Source organism: Nannobrachium achirus (genome assembly GCF_963921795.1).
Source record: "Nannobrachium achirus genome assembly, chromosome: 19".
Lineage (NCBI taxonomy): Eukaryota > Metazoa > Chordata > Actinopteri > Myctophiformes > Myctophidae > Nannobrachium > Nannobrachium achirus.
This window is the reverse complement of record NC_137826.1, coordinates 31,686,848-31,711,762: the sequence shown is the minus strand read 5'-3', so window position 1 is coordinate 31,711,762 and position 24,915 is coordinate 31,686,848. Positions and strand designations below refer to the sequence as shown.

Sequence of the window (24,915 nt, the reverse complement as noted above, 5' to 3'; positions counted from 1 at the left end):
GCCAGGCTGAACGCCGAAGGCATGGGGTGACATTATGTTCGGCTTGAGGAGTCTGTCCGTCTGTTACCTGCTAATCTCCGGCACCGTTGGCCCGGTCGCTGCCAAACTGTGCACACACACTCCCTGGATGCCAATTCAGAACCTTTGCCCCACATTTTTAACATGGGCTTGTTCTAGCGCCATGAGGAGGCAGAGTTTTGCAAGACAAATTTTTGGGCATTATTTCCTACAGATTTTGTCAAAAGATCACGCAAATCGGTAGACAGTATCTCTAGTCATGTGATCGACAGGAACCTGTCCGATTTTCCATATTCCATCCTGATTGGCTAAGATTGGCTTACAAAATTTGCATGATTGGTCCATTTTGAATAAAATGCCTCAAATCATAACGCAGCGTGCGGTTTTGGTGAAATTGTGCAAGCACATTCCCAAAAGGCCAGGAAGAAATGCCACCCTTTTCACATTGGCCTGTTATAGCGCCACCAGTAGGTTGACTTTTGCCAAACTCATTATTGGAACAAAATGCCTCAAATCATGCATGCAGCGACAGATCGCCGTTAAAGGCCGAAGAAGACATGGCACCCTTTTCACATTGGCCTATAATTAGTGCCACCAGGAGCCCACAATAACATATCTGACCTGGCGGAGACCTGTGCACTGCTTCTAGTTCGTCATAGTTTTAGTCAACAAAATCAACACTGAGCTGAACAGCACAGTATGCCTACCAGTTATGTTTGAGAAGTAGGAGCAGAGAGCATATTTTTAAAATATTTGTGACAGCTGAGAATAAATTATTGACTTGATAAGCAATTGTCTCATGGCAAATGTTTGCACATATTTATTTGGGAATATTTCATAATATCGAGGTTGACTTATAAATATTCAATATAACAATCTACAAGTTGTCAGTATGTAAACATATTTATTAATTTATTTTTAAAACAATATTAACATTTTAAAGCTTATTTTGATGGTACTGAAAATACAGAATAAAGACCAAGCCATACAAGTGACTGTGCAACATCAACTTGAACTCAGAAGAAAGTATCCCTTCCCCTAATAAGACACTTCATAATCTTACAAAATTACTTTAATTTTAAAATCATGTAACATATGTGTAATCTATTCGACATATAAAATATACAACTATATATTCTAAATGTTTGTACATTCTATTTTACAATATATTCAATGTTTTTATTTTTCTTCCTGCATTGCAACTGCAGAAACTGTTGTACCAGGTCAGTTTTGTTCATAACCTGGTAAATTATATACAAAACATTACATGACTGTCTACTTTTTTTCTCCAAGATAAAAGTAGTGATTAAAATGTGATTGAAATCACACAACTTCAAAAAACATGAACACTTTCAAATTTAAATAAAAAAACATGCGACAACTACACAATAAAGTCCAGAGTGTTCATTTAGCTCAAAGTGCTCAAATGGAAGCATTTGAACACTCAGAATTAAATTAACAGGATTTTACAGTGCCTACCGCTTGGGAGAGCAAGATAAACTCGACCACAGACAAAAAAATGGTAGGATTTAATCTAATCAGTGGCTCTCAACATTCTGTCATATCTCTGACAAATGGTGAGAAAGGGGTGAGTCATCTAAAGTTATTCCCAATTCAGGGCTTAACCCATGATCAGAATGGACAAGCTGTTACAGTGATTCACCAGCCGTTGTTCAATCTGTTTAATTATCAGGCAAATCGTTATTTCTTCAAACTTCTAAGGCAATTATTAATCATTTCATAGGGTATTTGCATACAGCTATGGGCTTTGAAAATGAAGGGAAAACATGTTTTACAAGTAGAATTCAATTCATCAAAGTATTTTACATTTAACATTTAGCATCTGTGTTTGACATAAAAATAAATGGGTATAGCGGTCTCTATACAATGTCCTTTTAACAATCATAAGGTATGCATTTAATGATGCCTTGGATTATTATCTTAATTATGTCAAATCTCAACAAAAAGGGGGAAAACATATCGGGACATATTAGTGAGAAATTTCCCTTTTAAAGAGGAAAGGAACTGCCAAAATCAAGGAAACAGGAGATGTCATTACAGTATATGACACAAAATTCCCAGAACAGCTTTACTGCACCTTGGCAACTATGTACCAATGTAAACAATTCTATTGGAATTAATCCACAAAAATAACTACAGATGGTGGGGCTCTCACAATTCATGATCTTCTTTGAGGGGACAGCTGGACATCTTGCTTTATTACCAGCTACATTTGTCCTTCAGTTTTCCTTCTGGTTGGAACAGAAGCCATTTGAAACTTCCTCCCACTGTGCATTTGCCTCGTGATAAAAATGGAAAGTTCCAAATGACCACTAGAACTAGGTGTTCCCCTGATGAAAGAACCCTGTTTCCATTTCCCTTTGTCAGCCCTGATGAAACGGTCGTGAGCCCTGACTTCTAAGCTCCAATGGGCAATATTCTGTGACAGATCCCCACACAAGGAGTGGCCAGTGAACAGACAGATCTCCCCTCTGAAGTCTCATACACTTTGCGCTTGTGTGGCTGGCACTGGTTTGAAAACACTGGGTCGGGACCCTGTTGTGGGTCGCAGACACATTTTTATGGGTCCCTTTATTTTTTGTTTCCTACAATTTGTTTTTAATTATTATTATTTCAAAACATTTTCAATAAATACCCCCCCCCCCCCTACTTTCTTGAAGAAATGAAAGAAAAATCGAAGAAATTCCACAAATTAGAAAACTGATGTTTAAGAAGTAGTGAAAATAGACAATCTACAAGCTCACAACACGGCGTGGAGCAACACGTTGTGTACTTGTAGATCTGTTATTTTCACTCATTTTTTTTTTGTCCCGGGCAAATGTCTAATTTCTCTTTTGGGTCTTGAGCTAAAAAGTTTGGGAACCACTGGCTGGGACTGTCCATTCAGTGACCATTATTCTGGATATTGTCTTGGCAGGAGGAGACAAGCGTTCTGAGATAATTACAAAATAAAACTCCTCACCACTGGCTCCGTGAAAATAACTTTATAATTCTTGGCATTTACCATTGCTTCTATTAGGATGAATTAACTTAAAAGATGCCGAGAAAAAGCACCCCATCATTCAATAATACATGTCTCAATTTCCGTCATTTTGGCAGTTATTAGTACAGTCTTTTGGGGGGAGGGGGGGGGGTGTCACTGGTTTTCATGTTGAATTCTGTAGTATTCAGTTAATCTGAAGGGTCACATTTTCCACAACTATCAAATGAAGTAATGAACAAAGTTGTGTTTTTTTTTAAAATAATGTACATCTCATATTTTGTAAAATGCATGAAATGAGGCCTGGAGGGTAAAAAAAATCACCCATCACATTCTTGGCCAGGCCATCTGAACAACATCTTAATAGTCCTTAGTGGATACAATTTGTACCACAGAAAAGATACTGCTGATATTAATGGTTGAAGGAATGTTAAAGATACTTTCATAAAAAAATACATTTTTTTCCATATCATTTACATTGGCTTTTTTATAAACTCTATAAAGAGTCCATCTCTTCGGAAACATAATTTAAAAAGTATAAATTAACATTCGTCTTTTTAAAACTGACATTGCACATAGTAAAGTGTAAAACGGCACTGAACGTACATGCTCAAAGTGTTTTTTTGAGTGTCTTTAGCCAATATGAATGGCACTAGTCTACTGTACATGACAGCGGCCATGAAAGAGAAATGGTAACTTGCAAATTAATGTCTAAAGCTGAGGTAGCCGCGACATTAAGAACCGTCACATTGACCAGTACAGATTACAGAACCCTTCTTAGAAATTGTAGTATAATTATATGTTCCACAGTGAAAATATCTGAAAAAAATAAAATAAAATAAACGAAGACACTATGGAAACCATGGGACAAGTGAACCAGCTAGAGTTAATAGTACTATTTTTATGATTCTGGCATAGGCAATCACATATATACTCTAAGTGGTTGGTTTGATCGTCATTCATTAAATAAAGTGTATAGATTCTAGTGTGTATGGTGTTCCCAGGGGTTATTCCAGAAGTCAGGTGACAAGACACCATAACCCACACATGCCATGCAACTAGCAAGGAGACTGTCAAACTCCACTCCAAACTTCACAACATTTGTTAAAGGACTTTCTGATACATTATTATTATTATTGCCTTATGCGGCTACCTTCTTATGTGGACCTACTGTTGTGATGCTACCTTTGCCCATCATGTATATTCCTGCTGCTTATTATGCTGTGTATGTAAATATCTTCTCTTTTTTCTTTCGTTCTTGGAAAACAATGAAATAATGGCGTTTGCCCTGATTGACGCCCGGTGTGACAAATGGATCTGATTCTGATCAAGGTTTTTCATATTACTTTCTTAATTACATAAAATACTGCAGCCAGGGAAAGCACTTCCCTGGGAATTAAGCCTGTAAAAAATATGATGAAGTTGGAAATGGCTGTTGTGAAGTTAGGAGTCTGGTTATGAAGTCTGATAATTGGTTGCATAGCTAATTAAATTCATAGCCATAGCAGCAGTCTCTAGCTTAAAAAGATCTTGGCAAAAAGTACATAGTACTACCTAAAATGTATTCAGAACATTATGAAAAGAATTATCCATTAGTCTGCTATTTCCTTTTATAAACAACCTGAGGAAATGTAGTGGTATGAATAAGCAACATAATTAATGTTTGATTACAATGTTTTCTTCTTTCAATTCATCGTGGCAGCAATTCAATTTACATGATACTGTGTAAAAATGTGATACAGTGATGATTATTGTAATTCCTTGGCTAAGTTATGTAATATAAAGGTTGCTGGTACTTTTGATTGTTAAAGGAAAACTCCACTTTTGCATTTCACACTCCACTTTTGTCATTTTATTCATCATGCAGACATCACACATTTGACAGTGGAGTGTCCTTTAATGTTAAGTTCATGGTAGGACACAATGTACAGTACCATTGTGTGTTCGCTTGTTTGAGAAGTACGATTTGCCAACCGATTTCCTCAAGCTTTCTGCGTTTCTTGTTTTGGGGTTGAGTTTCTTTTTAGTTATAATTCTGTGCTCCGCAGAGCCCACAGTATATGTTGAGTTCATTGTTGATATTTGTTTAAATGTGTACTTCTCCTTTTGTATGAAACTGACCTTCAGTAAGTAGCAATAGGCTGATCCCACAGCTTGCTGCAGCTCTAGTTTCATTTTTATCAGCATAATTGCATGACCTCAGAGTGGGGGGAAACGCAGAATGTGTTGTCTTTAAAAATAGAAAATAAATAAATAAGAAAAGAAAAAGAAAACAATTTGCAGGGCACCATGAGAACATCATTCCATTATACACATCTCCCCAGGAAAAGGCAACCGTTTGTGCATGTTTTTCTCCTGTTCAAAGCATTCTACCATGAACAAAGTTTAAAAAGGTTAAGGCATTAAGACTACAGTGTTTATCTTTAATGCCTCAATGCATAAATATAACATATAAAACTAATTTGCCCATATAATTATTTTCAACACCCCATATTTTAAAATATATTATTAATAAATAAAACACAAACAGGGAAACACTGAAGAAAACATAACATAATCTTTTCTGTCTTAAAATAATTGCTTACTGAAAATGGAAAGGTCGCAAAAAGCATTGTAGTGACAAATATATCCAATATAAATCTAAATTGTATTTTGTTTTTCAAAATGTATGTGGAAAATAATAAATGATGACTTATGAAAATATAACTATTTCAAAGGACCTGAGCTGGATTTTTAAAGCCATAATCAGACAAAACCAGCAAACCACACCATATAATTACATGGTTGTTAAAGGCACATTTTTACCTCCACTTGTAAGCCATGTCTCACTTCAAGATTCTGCCCCACCGCTCAACAAAAGTAGGCTACTCACAAGCTTAATTCAAGTGCTTTTCTGTCATGATACAATCATGGCATCCCTTCAATCCCAGATTTAAGCCTAATTTGCACTTCATCGTACGACAGTGTGAAATGACTGGTTCAGTTCTGAACCAATTATTTACAGCACCAACACCATTGTATGACAGTATAAATTAGGCTTTAGGCTTTAAAAATCTAGATTATTGTGTTTAATAATGAAGGTATATTGCCCAAGCTTCCCAATATAGCACATTTCAATAAATATTCTTCTGAAATGTGTTTAATTACAGATACAAACGGCTGTTTAGTCACCCCAGCATGCTTATTCTGGGGGGAACATTAGCCAGAAATAGCCAATTCAGATCGGCTATTTTTGGCAAAAAGATTTGGTGTAGACTGAAGGAAGCGGTTCAACTCCAGTGGTATCTCAGGTCAGTTTTTTACCAAGAATAGGGGGTTTAAGTGGTTAAAAATCTGAAGGTTAGGATTAAAGACATCTTTAGTGACTTAATTATAAAACATATCATAGGTTTGAGGGCAAAAAGGGCTGTGTACCTGCAACATTCCCTTGCTTCACAAATGAACCTTGTTTTGATTGTAGCAAGTGGACCTTTCCATGCACCTCCAGTCCTCCACTGATCAATTTTCAGGGGCTCTGAACTATGTTCGGAGAGTAGAAAGTCTGGGACGATGCGTTGACGTTGGTAGAAGGCAGTAAAAATTAAACCACCCTTTATTTGGGGAATGTAATTTCCATTTATCGACTAATGGAGGTACTTCAGGACAACAGGATGGAACAAACAAACAGTTACTGTAGAGAGACACTTGAGGGAACAAAATCTTCAGCATGTAAACATGTGAAAGAAGCGTTTTCTTTAAGCATTCTGATAATCCTCTTGTTCCAGCCATGTCATTGATTGATGATCAAATGTGATTGAAGGTCCAGCGCTTCCATTTGTTACACAATTTAAAATTAACCTCAGCTTGTGGATCTTTTGGAATTGGTGTAGAAACAGCTTCATGTGAAAGGTGACTTCTTTTTCAAATGTAAGGTCACTACAAGCAATCTTGCTGTAGAAATAAGCTCTGGCTTCCCGCGCAGAGCACAGATCTTAGCGCCAAGACTTGTCTCTTTCAATGCTGTGGCGCTATTTCACCTAAACTGTGACCATTTTGAATGATATCTCAGTGCTCAATGAGTTCAAAGGGCTACCGAGTGAGCATATTTCGGAAGTCTGAAAGGCTGCCAGTCTGATTTTGGGAATGGTGGTGTTGCCGTTGTTGCTGTTGTGACTGTTGCTGTGCTTGTGGCTGCTGCTGGATATATCCCACAGTACTTTGTTGTGGAACTGTAGTCGCGTGTAAGAAGGCTTGAGTAGATCCACTATGTAGGAGTCCTTGAGTCTGCATCTATGGCATTAAAAGCAGAGTATATGAGTGACAGATATACTGTGACAGTTGCATAAAAAGACCCTCCTCAGTTACTGTATTTGTTCTGTAGCTCAAGCACATAATGGGCATGGATGAACGTATATGGAATGTAAATGGTAAATGGTGCTTTGCAATGATTGTGCGTTACTATCCATTCACACACACATTCATACACCAATGGCAGAGGAAACCAATCTGCTCATCGGGAGCAATTCGGGGTTCAGTCAGTGTCTTGCTCAAGGACACTTCGACAGTAGCTCTGGGGGAGCCCAGGATCAAAGTGGGAACCTTCCGGTTCACAACCGGCTGCCACTGCCACCCATGTAATGTATACGGACGATGTATAAAGCACGACAAAGCACTCGCTTTTCTTGAATAGTACCATATCGTTGTTTTGTTTTTTGTAAATTAATGTCCTACTTCATCACACTATAGCCTACTGTCACACAAAAGTAGCAAGACCTACAAGCTCGAAACGAAGCTTTGTTGAGGCTATTTGTTATTTCCTAATAGCAGATCGCAAGCTGTTTCATTGTGGAAACACATTTCTAAGCAATATATTGTGTGCAATTATTGATAATTCATAAACTGCCATGTAATAGGCAGAATATAGAAAATAAACTGAAGAACAACATTCTCGTCAGTCCTGCAAATACCTCAAAACTGTACTTAATTTAAGAACGGTACTTAAGTAAATGTACTTAGTTACTTAATTACCCCACTGCGAATCTTTGTGTTTGTCACGTATTCAGGGGCCTACTTGCAATATCCTCACGGCCAGTGGGACCCGGCCCTCAGGTTACCAATGACCATATTATTGTTATGGATGTTCATTTCTTTTACCTGAAAGAACTGGTGTGGCTGCTGCAGCTGCAGTGACTGCTGCTGGGCGTGGGGCTGCGTGTGGTAGCCCTGCTGCGACTGGTGTGTGATGAAGCTGTTGTGAGGGATCATGATGGGCGACGTGAAGACCGGAGACGGCACCAGAACGGCGTTACAGTTGACCTGCTGCATGGAGAACGACGGCGCCATCATCTGCTGCTCCAGCGTATACCTGTGCAGAGGAGCAAAACCGGCACGTCAGGCACACGCCATTTCCTAGTTTCGTAATGTTGAGGCTCCATATCGTCACTGTCAGGCGATGAACCTCGTATCTCCAAGTTTCAAAGGTGTATGTTTTTTGGTAAATTAAAGCCCTGCTTCATCATACAAAAGTGTTGCACAAAAGTAGTGAAAATAGCCGATCTACTAGCATACAACGCCTCGCACCTGTTAACATACAAGGTTTGCATCCGACAACAACGATATGTACCGACTATATGTCACAGTGGTTCCCAAACTGTGTGCCAAGGCACACTTTTGTGCCGTGAGACAAGTCCATCCAGGTGTGCTTTGGGAGTTTGTGACAAGTTACCACACATTGTTATTGCACTATATTCAACTAAACAAAAGCGTATGATTTTTTGTAAATTGGCTCCAGGCCATAGACCACACCCACCCCACTGCTTATCTGGTGCTTCAGTCTGATAATCAGGCTACTATATCAGTACTTTGTGTGCAAAGTACTCTTTTTACCAGTACAGAGGCATACGCTGTATCCTACAATAAATGTTTTCACCACTATGAGCTCTATTTTAGTCATTACAGGTTAATTCTATTTTTTCTTTCCACATTCTTTTTCTTTTCTTTTTTTTCCTTCCAAATTGCCAATCTACAAGCTTTTAGATCTTCTATTTTTGCTATGAATACAACTGTGCCCTGAGATTTTGTGTGCATTGTTGTGCCTTGGGCATAAACTGTTTGAAAACCACTGGTATATCAGAACACACAACTATGTCAAAGTGGGGAAAATACGTCTCTTTCCATGTTACACAGCAATGAAAATATGGGATCTGAGAAAAATGGTGGTTCAAAAATGAATTGCCTTGTGGAGGATGCATCTATCCCATCACACTCACTTGGGTTGTTGGATGCCTGAGTTGCATTGAGAAGGCTGGGAGCTTACACTGCTATTGGAAACCAGCGTCTGCACTGGCTGATTGAGAAGCATGCTGCAGGAGAGAAACCTTTTTTAAGAGCTAGAAATCTGACTTGATGCCATAAAATCTTGACATGTATATCATTGGGTCATTACTATTCATGCCATTATTTCCCTTTAACTTCATTATAGAGAAAATCTGCAAGTTGCAAATGTCTATCTCGAAGCCCACTGATGATAAATCATGTGAGACAAGTTTCTGTTTGCCATTATGCCATTCACATTATGTGCTGTTGGCTGAGGACATGATTTTTGCATCACATGATCTTAGCAAAGAAAATGTGAAAGAAAAATATGGTTTGAGGATCATTTCCAGCCAACTGATGGTTTGGCTAACGTTCCCTGTAAATAATGGTTGCACACGAATATGTGCAAATGTGGTAACTGTCTCAGGCCGGCGCCGGTTTGAGCCAACATAGCGATGACCTCTGCCCTTGAGGGCAGAGGACTCAAAATGACCCACTAAAAATCTTCAGGGGAGCAGTGGTACTGCAATGCTCTGGGGAAAAGTAGAACTGTCATCTGGAACTGGCAATGTGTCTCCGCTTGGAGCAGGCATGTTGCCCAGCTCTCAGACCAGGTACTCTGTTCTGAAAAACAAAAACCATATCCAGAGCGTCTAGAACGATGAGATCAACCGGGGCATTGTAATTCTTGCAAAGGGTCTCTGTGCCACAGAGCTGGGTTGTCCCTGTACTTTGGGACGAATTTCGGATTCCTGCTAGGGCAACGTCCAGCATGTGGGCTGGTGTCAGCTGGGCACCGTCTGAGACCTGTGACAGTGACCACAATCAAAGGTGTGGTTACTGTCTCGGGTCTTGGTGTTGTTCGGCCGGCGCCGTTTTGAGGTTCAGTGACTTCATAGACAGAACAGCGTTTGATTGGTCCGTGCTAATGTTGATCCATGCTAATTCTTTTGGTTAAACTCGTTCTGGGACTGACGGACCAATCGAAAGCCGCTGCGTCCATGACGTTATGGACAAAACAGCGTTCGATTGGTCTGTACTGTTTGGCTAACACGTGACATCATGGTCAAAAGAACTTTTAATTGGTCCGTGCTAATGTTTGTGCTAACACAAAGTGAAACATAGGAGCGGTTTGCACCACTCAAAAACTAGAACGATTCTGGAAAATTGCAAGTGTGGTTGCCGGTTGAATTCCGTCTTACCCTGCAGGGGCAACCACACTAATTAAACTGAATCGCCCATCTATAATCTATACTTCCAATATAGCATCCTCAACTGCGATGTTGGCAGGACACATGAGTAGGACTAGTGTACACTGTAGTAAATCAGTGGTCAACAAAGTGGGGTCAAAGGACCCTCAGGGTTCCTTGGTGGGATTCCAAATGGACCCTTACAGGTCTGTAACTCTGAGAGTTATGAGGGTCCTTATCATTAAAAAGGTTTGAGAACCACTGCTGTAAATAATGGATATAAGTGGGCCATTTGACTTTCTAGAAAGGAATAAAGTGATGCTTCTTCTGGGCTCTCACCGTAGTTGTCCATCCTGGTTGAACTCGTTGTCTATGTGTCTTTGGTTTGCATCCTGCAGAGTCCTTGCGTTGGTCTGAGAGAACATCATGGGGTTGCTGTAGAAGGGCATGGTCAGACTGGTGTGAGTCTGCACTGGCAGACTGACTGACTGGATCTGCCCACTACGCACAAGCCTCTGCTGGACCTGCATTGAAGACAAGAACATAAGAAGACCCAGGTCAATCTTCTGCGCCTTGACCATGATGGAACACTATTTATTATTTATCTGTCATATTTGGGTGATTGAAAATCTCTTGGCAGGTTCCTATCTTGTCATGTGACCTAACTTACTGTACTGAACTAAGTTAGATAATAAGTCAATATATTATTGTTTAATGACAAGTTAAAGACATTACTATAAATATTCCAAATGTTTTACAACTTCTCTGAACACAATTAAAATGTTTTTATTTTTATTTTCAGGTGTCAGCACCTCGTGAACCAACCTCGTGAATTCTAAATGAATTGCTGTTTTTTGAATGGCCTGAGTATACAATTAGGCGCACTAGGGTACACAGTAGCATTAGCATACGCACGTGCAGTAGCGTTTAACTGCACTCCCAGGTTTGACAGGCCGTAAGGCTGCTTCAACGTTCTACCGTGGTTCTGGGGGCTTGGTTCAAGGTCTAAATGGGTATAAGAACAAATGAGTGGGATCCCCACAAAAGAAGCGTCCGCCCAGCAGTGTGGTACCTGAGGAGAGGGTGAGCTGTGCTCTCTGACCAGAGAGTGAGGGGATGAACTGTGGCCACCACAGGCCTGCTGTTTCGGGTGGCCAGAGATCTGCCTGATCACTCCAGACTGGCTCTGCGGAGCGGGCCTTCCCGGACCCTGCTGCTGCTGGGGTTGCTGGGCTTGGTTGAAGTCGTTCTGAACAGGCTGCTGTAACAGCATCTAATGTTCACCCACCAGAGAGAGACAGAGAGCCGGGGTTAAACTGAAACATGACTACGAGATGGGACTAAAAATTAAGGATTGGCTTTGTATCTATAATCTTGTGTAACAAGTATAGCACATTTCATACACAATGGCAGTGCCATACATAAGCATAACATATATATTATTATTAGATACTGTATTTCATCTGATATTTTGTAGCCATATTGTAGGAGGTACTAACTTCGTAGTTGTACATATGTAGAGGATGTGACCCAGTTCAGCACATCAACAATTGGACATCAAGTCAAAGATAGATATGTAAGGAACACATGTACCCTTAAAGCCCACATGTATTAAATACTTTTTTTATTGATACTTTATCAATTAGCAAATATAAATATAATATTTTAAGCCTTTAAAGTTCAACATGCTTTTTCTATCACCCCATTTAGGAAGGCTATCTTCAGGCTCCAATAGGGAGGATTTGCAGTCATCTGCAGGAGTGTTACCTGGAGATTAGCAAGCTGTAGCTTTTCCTTGATATCATACAGCTCCTGCTGCTGTGTCTTTATGTCAGCTTGCAGTATCCGCGTCCTCTCCTCCAGTTGCTCCTTCAACTGATCCATCACACCGAGCTGAGGCTGTTGAAGGTCATACATGGACTGTTGCGGTTGTTGTTGTTGTTGTTGTTGTTGTTGTTGTTGCTGTTGTTGCTGCTGTTGCTGCTGCTGCTGCTGGGAGCACATAATCCACAATCGTCATAGGAGAAGATGGATGTAAACGTAACTTAGATGTACAGCGAATTCTTCAGTGTTAACTGAACTGTGAGAGTGTAAACATCAATAAAGGGTCTGGTGCACTTCAGCTAAAGGTTTCTTTGGATAAGTGTCAGGGAAGTTGATTTTAAGCTTCAAGCCTTAAGTAACACAACTTTATTAGCTTGATAGTGAGAGGACAACACAATTTAATTGTTATATGGAAATGTCCAATACTAAGGATATCACTTTTCAAAAAGAATTATGTATTTATTTGTGATTTGTGACCAGATAAATGCCAGTGTCACAAAATCCACATCATCTATTGAGCTCTTTTTAGTTTTTTTGTGTGTGGATCTGGAAACATTTGTAGACAAAATAAATGACGGAAGGAAGTAAAGAGGTAAGCAACTATTATAATGGAAGACCATAAACAGAGAGGAATGGACGGTGACAGGAGGGAGAGGATGACTAAACAACACTAACCCAAGGGTCTTCGACAGGGGGTCCGGGACCCCTAGGGGGTCCTCAGAGTTACTACAGGGGGTCCTCCAAATATTTGTGTGATAGAAACTTTTTATATGAACCACTTGAACCCCTATAGCGTCCATATTCGGAGAAATTTAGCCAAAAATAGCAGATCTACAAGCTCACAACGCCTCGCGCTGTGAGGCATTGTGAGCTTGTAGATCGGCTATTTTCGGCAAAGAGCTTTGGTGTAGAGGGGAAAAAAGCAGACTAAGTACAGAGTGAAAGGCCAAGTTTTTTAAGTATTGACGGTTCAAGTGGTTAAATTGACATGATTCCAAAATACACTGATGATTGTGCTGTCAAACAATGAAACTATGGAATCTATGAACAGGTTGTGGGGGTCCCTGCTTCATCTCTCTCTCAACTAAGGGGTCCTTGGCCTGAAAACGTTGAAGACCCCTGCACTAACCATTACTTGCTTGCTGTAGGTGGGAGAAAGGGGGAGGCTCAGTTGGGGAAGGAGGTCAAAATAATTTTGTCTTTGTAATAAAGTCTACAAGGGTGGGGAAACAAAGAGACGTGAGGTTCAGCGGCACAAACCCCTCAGCATGACATTTTGTCAAGTCATGCAGTTGTTGTTGTTTTCCCAGTGGCTACGGTACTTTGTTTTTCAAAGACTGAAATAACGGGTGGCCTGACCTTTGAGGGACTGACAAGCTCCCATAAGTAATGGGCGGACTGACCTTTGAACTGCTTGGCTGAAGTCTGGCAGAGGTCTTGTCCGTCCCAATGGATGGTGTGCATTCTGTGTAGGAGTTTGCTGCTGGAAGAAAGATCGTTCACATATGAACACACTGGCACACACCTTTTAAATGAAAGAAAATCCAAGTTTAACTATAATTACATTTAAAAAAAATACATTTTGCATAATATAGTAAGTTGATGATAGACAATTATAGAACAGAGGTGTTACATTCGGGTGGCCCTGGGGTAAAGTTCTGCCCACCACTGTGATGACTGGGGTTTAAATTCTCCACAGTGCCTCCAGCTTGCACCAAAATTAAAACTACACCCTATTGAAATCACAGACATGTAGAGACGCTGAACGAGCGTGGCTGGATTTGAAAATGAATTGTTTTAGGTGATTGTTTTGGGACATCCCTGGAGGAAGACAGTTTAGATTTAGATGATGTAGGCTACAAGTGGTAATCACATGTAGCCTAGGGATAAAAGGGATAATTAAAATACTATAGGACTGAAGCCCCGAAGTGTGCTCTACTGACAATAATTGAATGGCTCAAGGATTGGTGCAGACTCACAGCAAACAGTCAGCAATCACAAAATAAATGTTTGTAGACTGTTTCTTATGACTCTTAGGCCAAGTCCCAAACTGTGATTTTTGAAATAACAGTTTAACAAGAAGCCTGGTTCACACAAGCAATCTGTTTCCCTGACAATTACTGTAGCACAACATCTAAAATGATTATGTTTTGGTTTTATAATTTTAAATCTACTCTATGTTGCTGCTGTTCTACATACAGCCAACCAAGTTGAAGAAATCCTAGATTGAAACCATTGCTTTTATGAAATATACAATACTATTAGGGTCTTATGGAAGATGCTCATTCTGATGTACGGTATTCCATTACTATTTTGACCAATTCAAATACAAAATATCAATTATTATTGTTGGGCTTGATTTTATTGTTGAAATGATGTTTTCATCTGTGTATCCTGTGCTGGAAAAGGCCCAATAAACAAAACATGAAAAAAAAAAAAAGAAAAAAGAAAAGAGTTACAAGCCATGAGAAAGGCATGCTGGCCTCTATGGAATCCAGATTACCATCCAGTTGTGGCAACTGAGAACTTTAATCCATGCATGCCTCCTTGTGGAGATTTACGCACCTTTGCAGTTCTTCTAATTATTTCCTAATTTGTCACCAGAGTTCTGTAATGAACCCATCATGCAAACATTAAGCAGGCCTGTGTCATGGTGGAAGTCAAAGAGGTATACAGTACATGCCTGGCCCATATTTTGAGGGTTGTTTACTCTTTCTGCAATATGCACCAATCAAATCTCTGACCAGTACAGTTTGACACAATAACGGCTTCAGGCTTTTGTTGAGTTCAAAAGAACGGCATCCCTCACATGCATGCCTTTTGAGTATAGAATTACCTTTGTGCAGTTACACTACAAACAAAATGGTAAACAGCTGGTTCCCCACCCTCCATGCTGTCTTTGCCACTATTGAAAGGTTTGTCCCCATAAGCCTGATTTATACTTCATTAATGACGGTGTCAGGTGCCAAAAATACTCGTGCTACTCAACAACACACAACATGTTGTGTTCACGATGCGCTGTGAGCTTATTGATCTGCTTTGTACGGCATGCAACATCGTCGCACAACAAAGCAAAATACAAAAGTACATCCTATTTAGTATCAATGCAGTGCTGTACCGAAATTTTGACATTTCCCCCAAATACATTTCCGACAGTTATATATAAAATAGTGAAAATAGTACAGTAGATCATAAGCTCACGTGTCGCATCACAAGTTCAACACTTTTGTAGATCTTTGAGCCATAACTTACAGTACTTGTCTATTTTAATTTTGCAGGGGCTGAATGGACCTAAGGACTCCCAAACCAAATAAAATAAAATCATTAAAGATTATCACCGTGGCGACATTAACAGAGGAAATTGTGCACTGTAAAATCCAGAATGTTGATTTACATTTTAAATGAATTAACCCCTTATTTATATTTGTGGCAAACATAAAGAGTAAACCCTCGTTATAACCATGTTATAACCAGGACCTGACTTTATTTAGAGTGACCTGGTATCAGTGGTGTAAAGTAACTAAGTACGTTTCCTTAAGTAATGTACTTAAGTACAATTTTGAGGTATTTGTACTTTACTTGAGCTTTTCCAATATCCAGTACTTTTACTTCTACTCCACTACATCTCGGATCCAAATATTGTACTTTTACTCCACTACATTTATTTGAAAACTTTAGTTATTAGTTACTTTGCAGATATACATTATAATATTATAAAACATACACTGACCACTTGTAGCCCTATTACGTGGGATTTTTGAAAATAGGCGATCTACAAGCTCGAGCTTGTAGTTCTGCTATTTTCAAACATTTTGTACTTTTACTTTTAGTACTTTAAGTACAATTTGATGTATTTCTATATTGCAGTATTTCTATATTGCAGTATTGATACTTTTACTTAAAGGGGTACTGTCAAAGGGGTACTGTCACCCTAATTAAGAAGTCATCTTAAAATATAAGTTAATATTTGTATGATGTCATTGTGGGAATGTGCAATTATAAGCCAACCAAATTAATTGACTGTACTTAGACTACTTACTGTACTGGTCAGCTGTTGTTGGGGGGCAAGGGCAAATTACACTGTGACATGAGTTTCAGACTATTTCAGACCGTTTTCAGAGAGACCACGTGACCTACTGTATCATACATACTATTATAATTACGGGGCGTGTCAGCGGGCCTTTAAGTAAAACATGTGAGTAATTTTTTCCATCACTGTCTGGTATTAATGACGACAGCAATAATATAGCAATGACGACAGCAATAACAGCAGACAATGACTCACATGCCGAGTCCGACAGAGCGGTGTGGGAGGACTTCCGGGAGCTGTGGGAGGACACAGAACGCGCACCACTGTTTCTGTCCCGTGGAGGATCCAGTGTGGAGCAGAGGTCCAAGTACAGCTCCTGAGCCTGGGGGCACAAAACAATATTCAGTTCAAAGCATCTGGGCAAATGGCTGGAGATAAAACAGTGCCTTCAGTACAGCCCTTAGTGTTGATTTACTGAATTTCCCCCTTGGGATAATAAAGGTATCTATCTATCTTATATTTAACACTCAATAGCACTGTTTCCCAAACAGTGGGTCGGGACCCATTTGTGGGTCGCGGACACATTTTTATGGGTCCCTTAATTTTGAGTTTCCTACATCTTGTTTTTAATTATTATTATTTCAAACATTTTCAAAAAACATTCCCCAAAAAGATTTTCATGAATAAAAAATATTTTAATGAAAAATTAATTTCATTAATTATAAAAAAGAAAACTCCATAAATAAGAAAACAAAGAAGTAGCGGAAAATAGCCGACATACAAGCTCACAACGCGGTGCTTTTGTGAGCTTGTAGATCTGCTGTTTTCCCTAGTTTGGCTCCCGGGCAAACGTCCAATCTCTCTTTTGGGTCACAGGCTAAAAGGATTGGGAACCACTGCAGAAGAACCCACATCACGTACCTTCAAGGAGGAGGCTATCTCCGGGGGTGACATCTCCTCCAGGCCAAACGCCCTCCTTCTCTCCGCTTGTACTTCTGCGTAACTGTACAGAAGAAAGAAAGGTTGTGGCAACTGCAGATATAGCTTGTTCTATATCGTTGCTGTCAGGCAGGAAGGAACCTTGTATCTACACTTTAAACTTTGTATATTTTTTCCCCCATAAATTAATGCCTTACTTTGTGATACTACAGTGTCTCACAAAAGTAGCAAATATAGCCGATCTACAAGCTCACACACAACGCATCGCAATGCTTGCTGCTATTTTTGCTATTTTGGAGAGTTGTTTTTATGTGAAAGTGATTAAGTGTTTCTGCAGATTTTATAAATATTGAACCAATGACGTAAAAATGAATGATGATTATGAAATGTATTAATAAAGGCTTGTGACTGAATAATAACTACATTGGATCCTCAGGTTCTTTATTCCATTTCCTGAAAAGTAACAGTTTGGACATACAAGGTTTCTACCCGACAGCGACGATATCATGTGCCACATCCTCTACGATCCGCTTGACACCCTCCCACCATCACGACAGCTGTTTCCAAACCATACTAAACATTAACATCATTGATTATACTTGTAAGTCATACATTGCCAAGCTACTGTAAGGTCCTCTGGGAGTATTCTAGTAATCAAACACCAACACAAACTGAATACAGTATGTCTCCTGCTAAACACTGTCATGCAACCAACCATCACCAGGGAGACCTTTTTATGCACAAGGGGAATTTTTTGAGGGGCACGCAATTGCTACCATGTCATGTGTGCCAAGATAGCAGCATATTTGTTGATTGTTTGTTTGCTTGCTTGCGTGCAGTAGAGACAGTTCAGTTGGAATTTCCAACTGTACTCAGTTCCAGTCGTTAAAGAAATGAAACATTGGGCCTCATTCACAATGATATTCGTACATTTCTAAGTAATAGACCAATGTCTGATTCTGAACGGGTATGTAAAGCCCTGATTTGTGTGCATTTCAGATAATTAATTCCACCTGTTGGTAAATCAAATGTGCGTTCATAAGTGTATCATTTGCATTGTTTTGTGGCCTATTTAACACCGTGATAGGTAACCAGAATGTCAAACGTGAAACTAACTTCACCTGGTGTACAAAACAAACAAATTCAGTTGCTGAAACACTCATTGTGTGCCTTAGTATCTTTTTTTTTCTTTTATACTATTGAATTTGTATTCTATTGCAAATTTGTCCTAATCACATTCCATGTTCTTTTTTTTCTTTGAAATGAAATTGACTGTGTACTCATGTTTTACCACATTGTTTAGCTTGATTGGCCACAAGGTACAGCTAACACCAAATTATAGCTCAGAGGAAGCAATTATAGTACAGACTGTACTATAATTGCTTCCTCTGAGCTATGATAGTACTATTATGAGTCATGCAGACATTTTGTTGCATATATATGGGTGGAGTAGTAGCGGACAATCAAGTGTTTATGCCAAATGGCAATCATGCTATCTAGTGTGTGCAGCGCAAGAACTTAAGATACGTTTTATTTTTGCTTATGTCTATTTTAAAACCATCAATCATAATAGTGATTATTCATGAACCAATTAGTGGATACTGATTTGCCATGTAAAATGACATGTAATATTCCACTATGAACATGTACAAACACAGACTTTAAGAATCTAGAAAGAATCTTCAAAGGATTCATGTGCTTATATGTTTTGCTCATCACTGGGAGAGTTGTGTTGCATAGTGGCAACCTGACCCTAAGTGGTTTTAAAGGTAGGGTAAGTGATTTTGTTTTGTTAAAATAAGTGCTTTATAATCTGATAGTACCTATTGGTAAAGAGTCTCTGGATATACATTTTGTCCAATCAGGAGAGAGAACTCACACAGGACACAGGATAAACAAGTGAATTTGGAAGTGATGACGCAAAAAAAAGAGCAAACTAAATTGGAACTGTCTGGAACACTCCATAAAATTGAAGCTTATAAATGGGTACTTTAACCTGATTGCCTGAAGATTGGCCATCCAAATTTATTTTCTGTTTATTAAAGAGCAGGAGGGACGCAGAGACCCCTACTACTGAACAAACACTCTATAGCAATGATTACTATAAGAATATAGTAACCTTTCAACAAAGAAATGTTTTGATTTTAATCAAACAATATCACTAGTACTACCTACCTTTAATGGTACCCTAAGCAAAGCATAAAGAAAAAAACAAAATGGGGGGGGGGGGGGGACATTTACCTGACTACTGTGTGAGTACAGACAATGAACTCAGGCTTGGAGTTCCACTGGTGGTATGTGATGTAGTAGTGGGTCTGCAGCCAAATCCACTGTTGACCCTTGGTGAGAAAGCGATAGTAGCAAGATTTGCCCTTCCCAAACTGCATTACTGGGGAGAGAGAGCACAGAAGTTGAATGTACATTATGTAGAATGCTCACGTTCCACTAACAACCCATTAAGCTTGTTCCCATTCATGGTCTAACGACAGGGCATCTTAAAAACACTGGGGCTATGTTAGCAAGCCCTGCACTATGTTACAGGTCTAGAATTTTTCCATGCACTGGTGAAGTGGAAAGAGAGATGTGACTATAGTGAGATGACCTATTTTTGTGAGATGGCTGCCTGGATCCTCTGGCAGTGAGGGAGGCTCCGTGAAAGACAGTGTGGAGGAGAGAGTTGCTTACGTTGCTTATGGCACTGTGCTATAAGCTCCAAGTCGTCCACATGATAGTAATCATAGCCAGAAGTGCCAAGAACCTCAAAGGGCAAGTAGCCTATGATTGGTGAAGCTCTGGAAAAGGAAAGGAAAAATTAGCACAAAAAAGCATTACGAACTGTAAAGATACTTTTTGATTTAACTGGAAAATAAATGCCATAAGAGACATTTCATAATTTGAAAATACACAATTACACATACCGGTAGTCATTATACTGTACACATCTTCATGTAAGACATATATATATATATATTGGATTAATTTATTCAATTATAACTTGAGACAAGGAGATCAAGAAGTTTCAGTTAGAAGCGGTGCAAATGGTGCTGATGATGGTCCATTTAATGGTATTATGCTTTGAGTGTAAAGACAACTTTCTCTTATAGAACACACTGTGATGAGTTTGGGGCGTGGTTATCCCTTTTTCCTCCAAGGGAAAGAAAACTCGCCTCCTGTAAACTAACCTCAGCTCTACCCCCAATCTTCATCAGCAGTGGTGGGAAAAGTATTTGGTGTTTTACTTAAAACAAGTAAATGTATCAATACTGCAATGTAGAAATACTCTGTTACGAGTAAAAGTCCGGAATAAAAAGAAAAAAAAGAAAAAGGTAAAAGTACAAAATGTTAATAGCAGATCTACAAGCTCACGTAGATTGTCTATTTTCAAATAGCCAAGGTATAAAAAAGTGATTTATGTATTTCTTTCTATTATTGTAATTAATATCTGCAAAGTAAATAGTAACTAAAGTGTTAAAATAAATGTAGTGGAATAAAAGTAAAATAATTGGATCTGAGATGTAGTGGAGTAGAAGTCAAAGTATTGGAAATTGGAAAAACTCAATATAAGTACAAATACCTAAAAATGTACTTTACACCACTGTTCATCAGCTACATTGTTTCAGCTCCAGTGGTAGTGACACGCATCAGACCTACATAGTTAATTATGTTTCTCCCAGAAGTAAAGTAACTATGGTTACATAACGTAACCTCCAGTTTGTTTGTCTTTTGACTTTTGAGAGCAAGTTTTCACTAAATATCTTTATTTCTGCACAGTATCGTTCCTCGTCTATCTGCCTGCTTACCTGGCAATATGCCTGCCGCTCCAGCCTACACATGCCATTCACCATTGCTCCTCAACTCCCACCCAAAATCTACAAATAAACCTTCTTGAACCTCACCTTATCTCATGTGTCTGTGTTCTGCATTTTAGTTCGCTCTAAACTTCATAACACTTGGTAGTTCTTTTGTTCGTTCAATTTGTCTCCATCTTACATCACAGAGATAAACCGACAGTACCTGAATTGTTCCAAGTTGTCGGAAAAATGTGATGTGATACGCTCATACAGAAAAGAGTCTACATTTGTGTGGGGGGAAGCTTGGTGAGGCAGTGTGCCTTGAATACACAGTAAATAAATTAGTTATTAGGCTACTAACACCTTACTCAATCCGTCACTGCATCAATTGTGCTCACTTGATTTATTTCCTTCATCGGTAATGTGTAAGATCCAATTAGCCCTGGCCTCACAGAGTCAAATTCAGAATGGCACTCGAGTCTCAAGAATGGCTACCTAGTACCCTCACTATGTGACATAACACTGCACTTTCACAAGGAGCCGAGAGAGACCAATTATAGCTCAGCAAAGGATAAGACATACCATTTCCTCCCAATCATTTTCTTGCACAATAGCTTAATAGCGTTCTCATGTCACAGCCGGTCTCACTCCTTCACTCAGCCAGCCTCCTGATAGGTGGCTTTAAGTTGATTTTGAAATGAGAGCCCATCACTAGCTCACTGAAGGTAAGTATGTCTCCCCTGGTTTGACCAATCTTGTAAAAGAAATGTGAACTTAAAAGCATTCTAGTTATTTCACTCAAATAATTTCCATAGCAGTATTTAAATGTATGAAGTTCTATGAACCAATAACAATGGTCAATCACTCTGTCATGTCAGCAATAGTCTTTCCAGGATAATTGGACCCTGCAAATGAAGGGACACATTGGGGTTGTATAAAAGTAAACTAATTTCTCATGAATGTCTCTAGTGGGGAACAAGGAAACTCAGTACATGTCACTGGTGCTCTCAAATACCTTGATGGTTAAATTATAGCTTATATTTAAAAGAAATACATTTATTAACTTACCTGTGATCTAAAAACAGGAACTTCCATTCAAGGCTGTGTCTGGAGGTGAACTCGTCACAGGGATCCTCCACAGTACACGAATCCTGGTAAAGAAATTCCTATTAATATGGAGGGATCGACTTCAAAGCTGCCTTTCTGGTTATGACTGCAGAAATGTGTTATTACAAATGATTAGCAGAAGTGGTTTCTGATCAGGTTGAAGTGGAAGCAAATTGCGTCTTACCTTTAAGAACTGTGGAGTAACTAAGCGTACGGTAGCAACAAGGCAGACCTGCTCCTCCAGTGATGACTGCAGGGTTCTGGGTAACGTCAGCTCATACCCATTACATGAGGATGTAGGCACTGTGAAACAGACCACAAAGTCACTCTTAAAACCATGTTAAAAATGAAGTGCAATTACACCGTTACAAGTTGCGTTGATTTTAGTTACATTGCTTCATACTACAATTACATCATGTTTCATCATGTTGCATGTTATGTCCGCTTTGTTTGCAGTTACACACAAATATGTCAGGGAAAAAGCTTACAAGTATCTTCTAAAGAGAACATGGGACTTTATTTGTTTGACCTAGAGGCTATTGTTGATGGCAGATTATTTAAAACGTCATAGTTTTACATCTAGCAAACACTGAGGAGGAAAATGTGTATATTTACCATTGTTATGAAACTTGAAATCTCCAACAAACTTCACATACTCATATATTGGTGCTTCCTTTGGGTCAATGTTACTTCTGGCCAAATGACAGCAAAACTCAACATGTGAATCACCTGAAAAAGACCAGATAGCAGTCAGTTGGCCAGTCATGAGATTGCTTTATTCAGAAAAATGTACGGATTATGAAAAGGCTAGTTTGGCAATCTACAAAAAAGTTATCATCTTTTCAAAATAACTTTGTACTGTATGAAGGATATGTCTCTTGATTTTTCGGGAAATTATTTGTCTGAAATCATGACTAAAAGTTCAGTTTGTAGCATTTTAACTGTTCTGAGAAAGCCAAATATTTGAGAATGTTGAGTAATACGATGAGCTCAATATGAGTCAAAAGAAAAGCCAGACAGATCGATGCAGAATTTGTGTGCCTTGCTGCTCATAATAAAATGGAGCCAATTGCAGTTGATGATTATTCCAGACATGGCTCCATGACAACTTGTTTTGTATTTTGAGTTCTAAACACAGTCTGAGAAAGCAGCTATTTTTACAGAACAGCACGAGCACAGGATTAAGGTCAGTGTCTTGAGACCCAGATACCGCATTGCTCTAGATTACTTTGTTAACATAACAGTGATTAAAGGTCTTAACTAAAAGAAGCCGGCTAGCTACTATTATTAGCTAAAAGGCTAATCATAGACATGCTAATCAGCAATCCTTTAAGCTTACAATACCACATTTGGTAACCTGCTCTATATATACTGTAAAGGTCCCACGTGGCACAGATAAACACACCTAGAGATACACTACTATACTTTTGGCACTGTGACATGTAGGAGCCACTGAAGGGCAGAGACACGTATGTGTGTGTGTGTGTGTGTGTGTGTGTGTGTGTGTGTGTGTGTGTGTGTGTGTGTGTTTTGTCAAAATTATTTTATGCCACAGACATACACATTTACAAAATGAGTGGGCAATAATATTACACTAGCCCTGAATGACCATAACAGGTCTGTAACACTGAGAGAGTGTACAAATGGAACACACACTCAGTGTTATGGGGGACCTCGCAAATAAAACATTTGAGAAGTACTAGTTGAACTCCTAATATGCCATAGTGTCATGGTAAATAAGTGTGATACATATTCTGAAGAAAACCTGGAGACTGACATTCAGTAAATGGGTCTTATGATAAAATAATAATAACATAATGGTGTGTAAAAAAGAAAATCTAGAATTTGCCACGGACAAAACAGAGTCTTGCCGCGGTGTGTGTGTGTGTGATGTTAACATAGGGACATAAGGAAATCCTCACTGTCAAGGAAGTCAGCAGCAATGGGGTCATTCATCAGCATGTGGGATGATAGCAGCTTGTACACCTCCCCATGTTCCCGCTCAGGGAGGAAATTCAAGATGTTTTGATCCACCATATCTGACTGATACAAAAGCGTAGATTTATGATTATCATTTTGTGGTATTTGAGTTGTTCTAGATTTTGCACTCATGTATGCACAAATGTCCACTGGTCTTTTATAAACAGAATGATTGGCAACTGGCAAAGCATCGTAAAAGGCAATCTAGTGGTGTTGTATTGGTGAGAAACGTCTCCATTATACAGGTGAAAAGAAACCATTACATGGTTGGTGCCAACACAATGACCATTTATAATAAAGTTATGCCCATATATGGAGATGCGCGGCCGAGCGTCTAGTCGGCGCCCTAGCCAACTCGGGAACAATGTAAATATGCCCATATATGGAGATCTCTGTAGGACCCGTTTTGACCATCTGTTTGCCTGTTTGTCTTTGAGTCAGCAGAAGTGATGTCAGAATGCCCATATGCCCATATATGGAGATCTCTGTATCTGTGTCCCCTTTATGCCCATATACGGAGATTGCGTCCATTGTATGTCACAATGAGTCAGCGCTTGCGCCGATACATCCATTTATGCCCATATATGGAGATGGGCGGCCGAGCGTCTAGTCGGCGCCCTGGCACACTCGGGAACAATGTAAATATGCCCGTGTTGTCATAGGAGTGTGGGGTCATGTGGTGTACGTGATGTCAGAGCCTTTTATGAAGTGATGTCACAATGACATGATTTCCTCCGGAAC

At 39.3% G+C, this 24,915-nt stretch overlaps 1 protein-coding gene across 5 annotated transcripts in view; it reads right to left on the bottom strand.

Annotated features, from left to right (window-relative positions):
* Positions 1 to 967: 967 nt before the first annotated feature.
* Positions 968 to 24,915, bottom strand: part of npas2 (neuronal PAS domain protein 2) — a 37,074-nt gene continuing 13,126 nt past the window's right edge. Inside the window, exons 7-21 of one of the 5 annotated variants that reach the window (XM_080749176.1) lie at positions 24,117 to 24,237; positions 22,810 to 22,923; positions 22,379 to 22,497; positions 22,156 to 22,238; positions 19,982 to 20,088; positions 19,538 to 19,685; positions 17,279 to 17,360; positions 16,613 to 16,739; positions 13,731 to 13,810; positions 12,271 to 12,495; positions 11,576 to 11,776; positions 10,843 to 11,027; positions 9,268 to 9,360; positions 8,153 to 8,363; positions 968 to 7,288 (exon numbers count right to left, since the gene is read on the bottom strand). In XM_080749176.1, coding sequence (XP_080605302.1) covers positions 7,088 to 7,288; positions 8,153 to 8,363; positions 9,268 to 9,360; positions 10,843 to 11,027; positions 11,576 to 11,776; positions 12,271 to 12,495; positions 13,731 to 13,810; positions 16,613 to 16,739; positions 17,279 to 17,360; positions 19,538 to 19,685; positions 19,982 to 20,088; positions 22,156 to 22,238; positions 22,379 to 22,497; positions 22,810 to 22,923; positions 24,117 to 24,237 — 2,097 coding nt within the window. In that variant the 3' untranslated portion in view covers positions 968 to 7,087. The remainder of the gene's footprint in view (positions 7,289 to 8,152; positions 8,364 to 9,267; positions 9,361 to 10,842; positions 11,028 to 11,575; positions 11,777 to 12,270; positions 12,496 to 13,730; positions 13,811 to 16,612; positions 16,740 to 17,278; positions 17,361 to 19,537; positions 19,686 to 19,981; positions 20,089 to 22,155; positions 22,239 to 22,378; positions 22,498 to 22,809; positions 22,924 to 24,116; positions 24,238 to 24,915) is intronic. The other 4 variants (XM_080749177.1, XM_080749178.1, XM_080749179.1 and 1 more) reach the window with 4 other exon arrangements.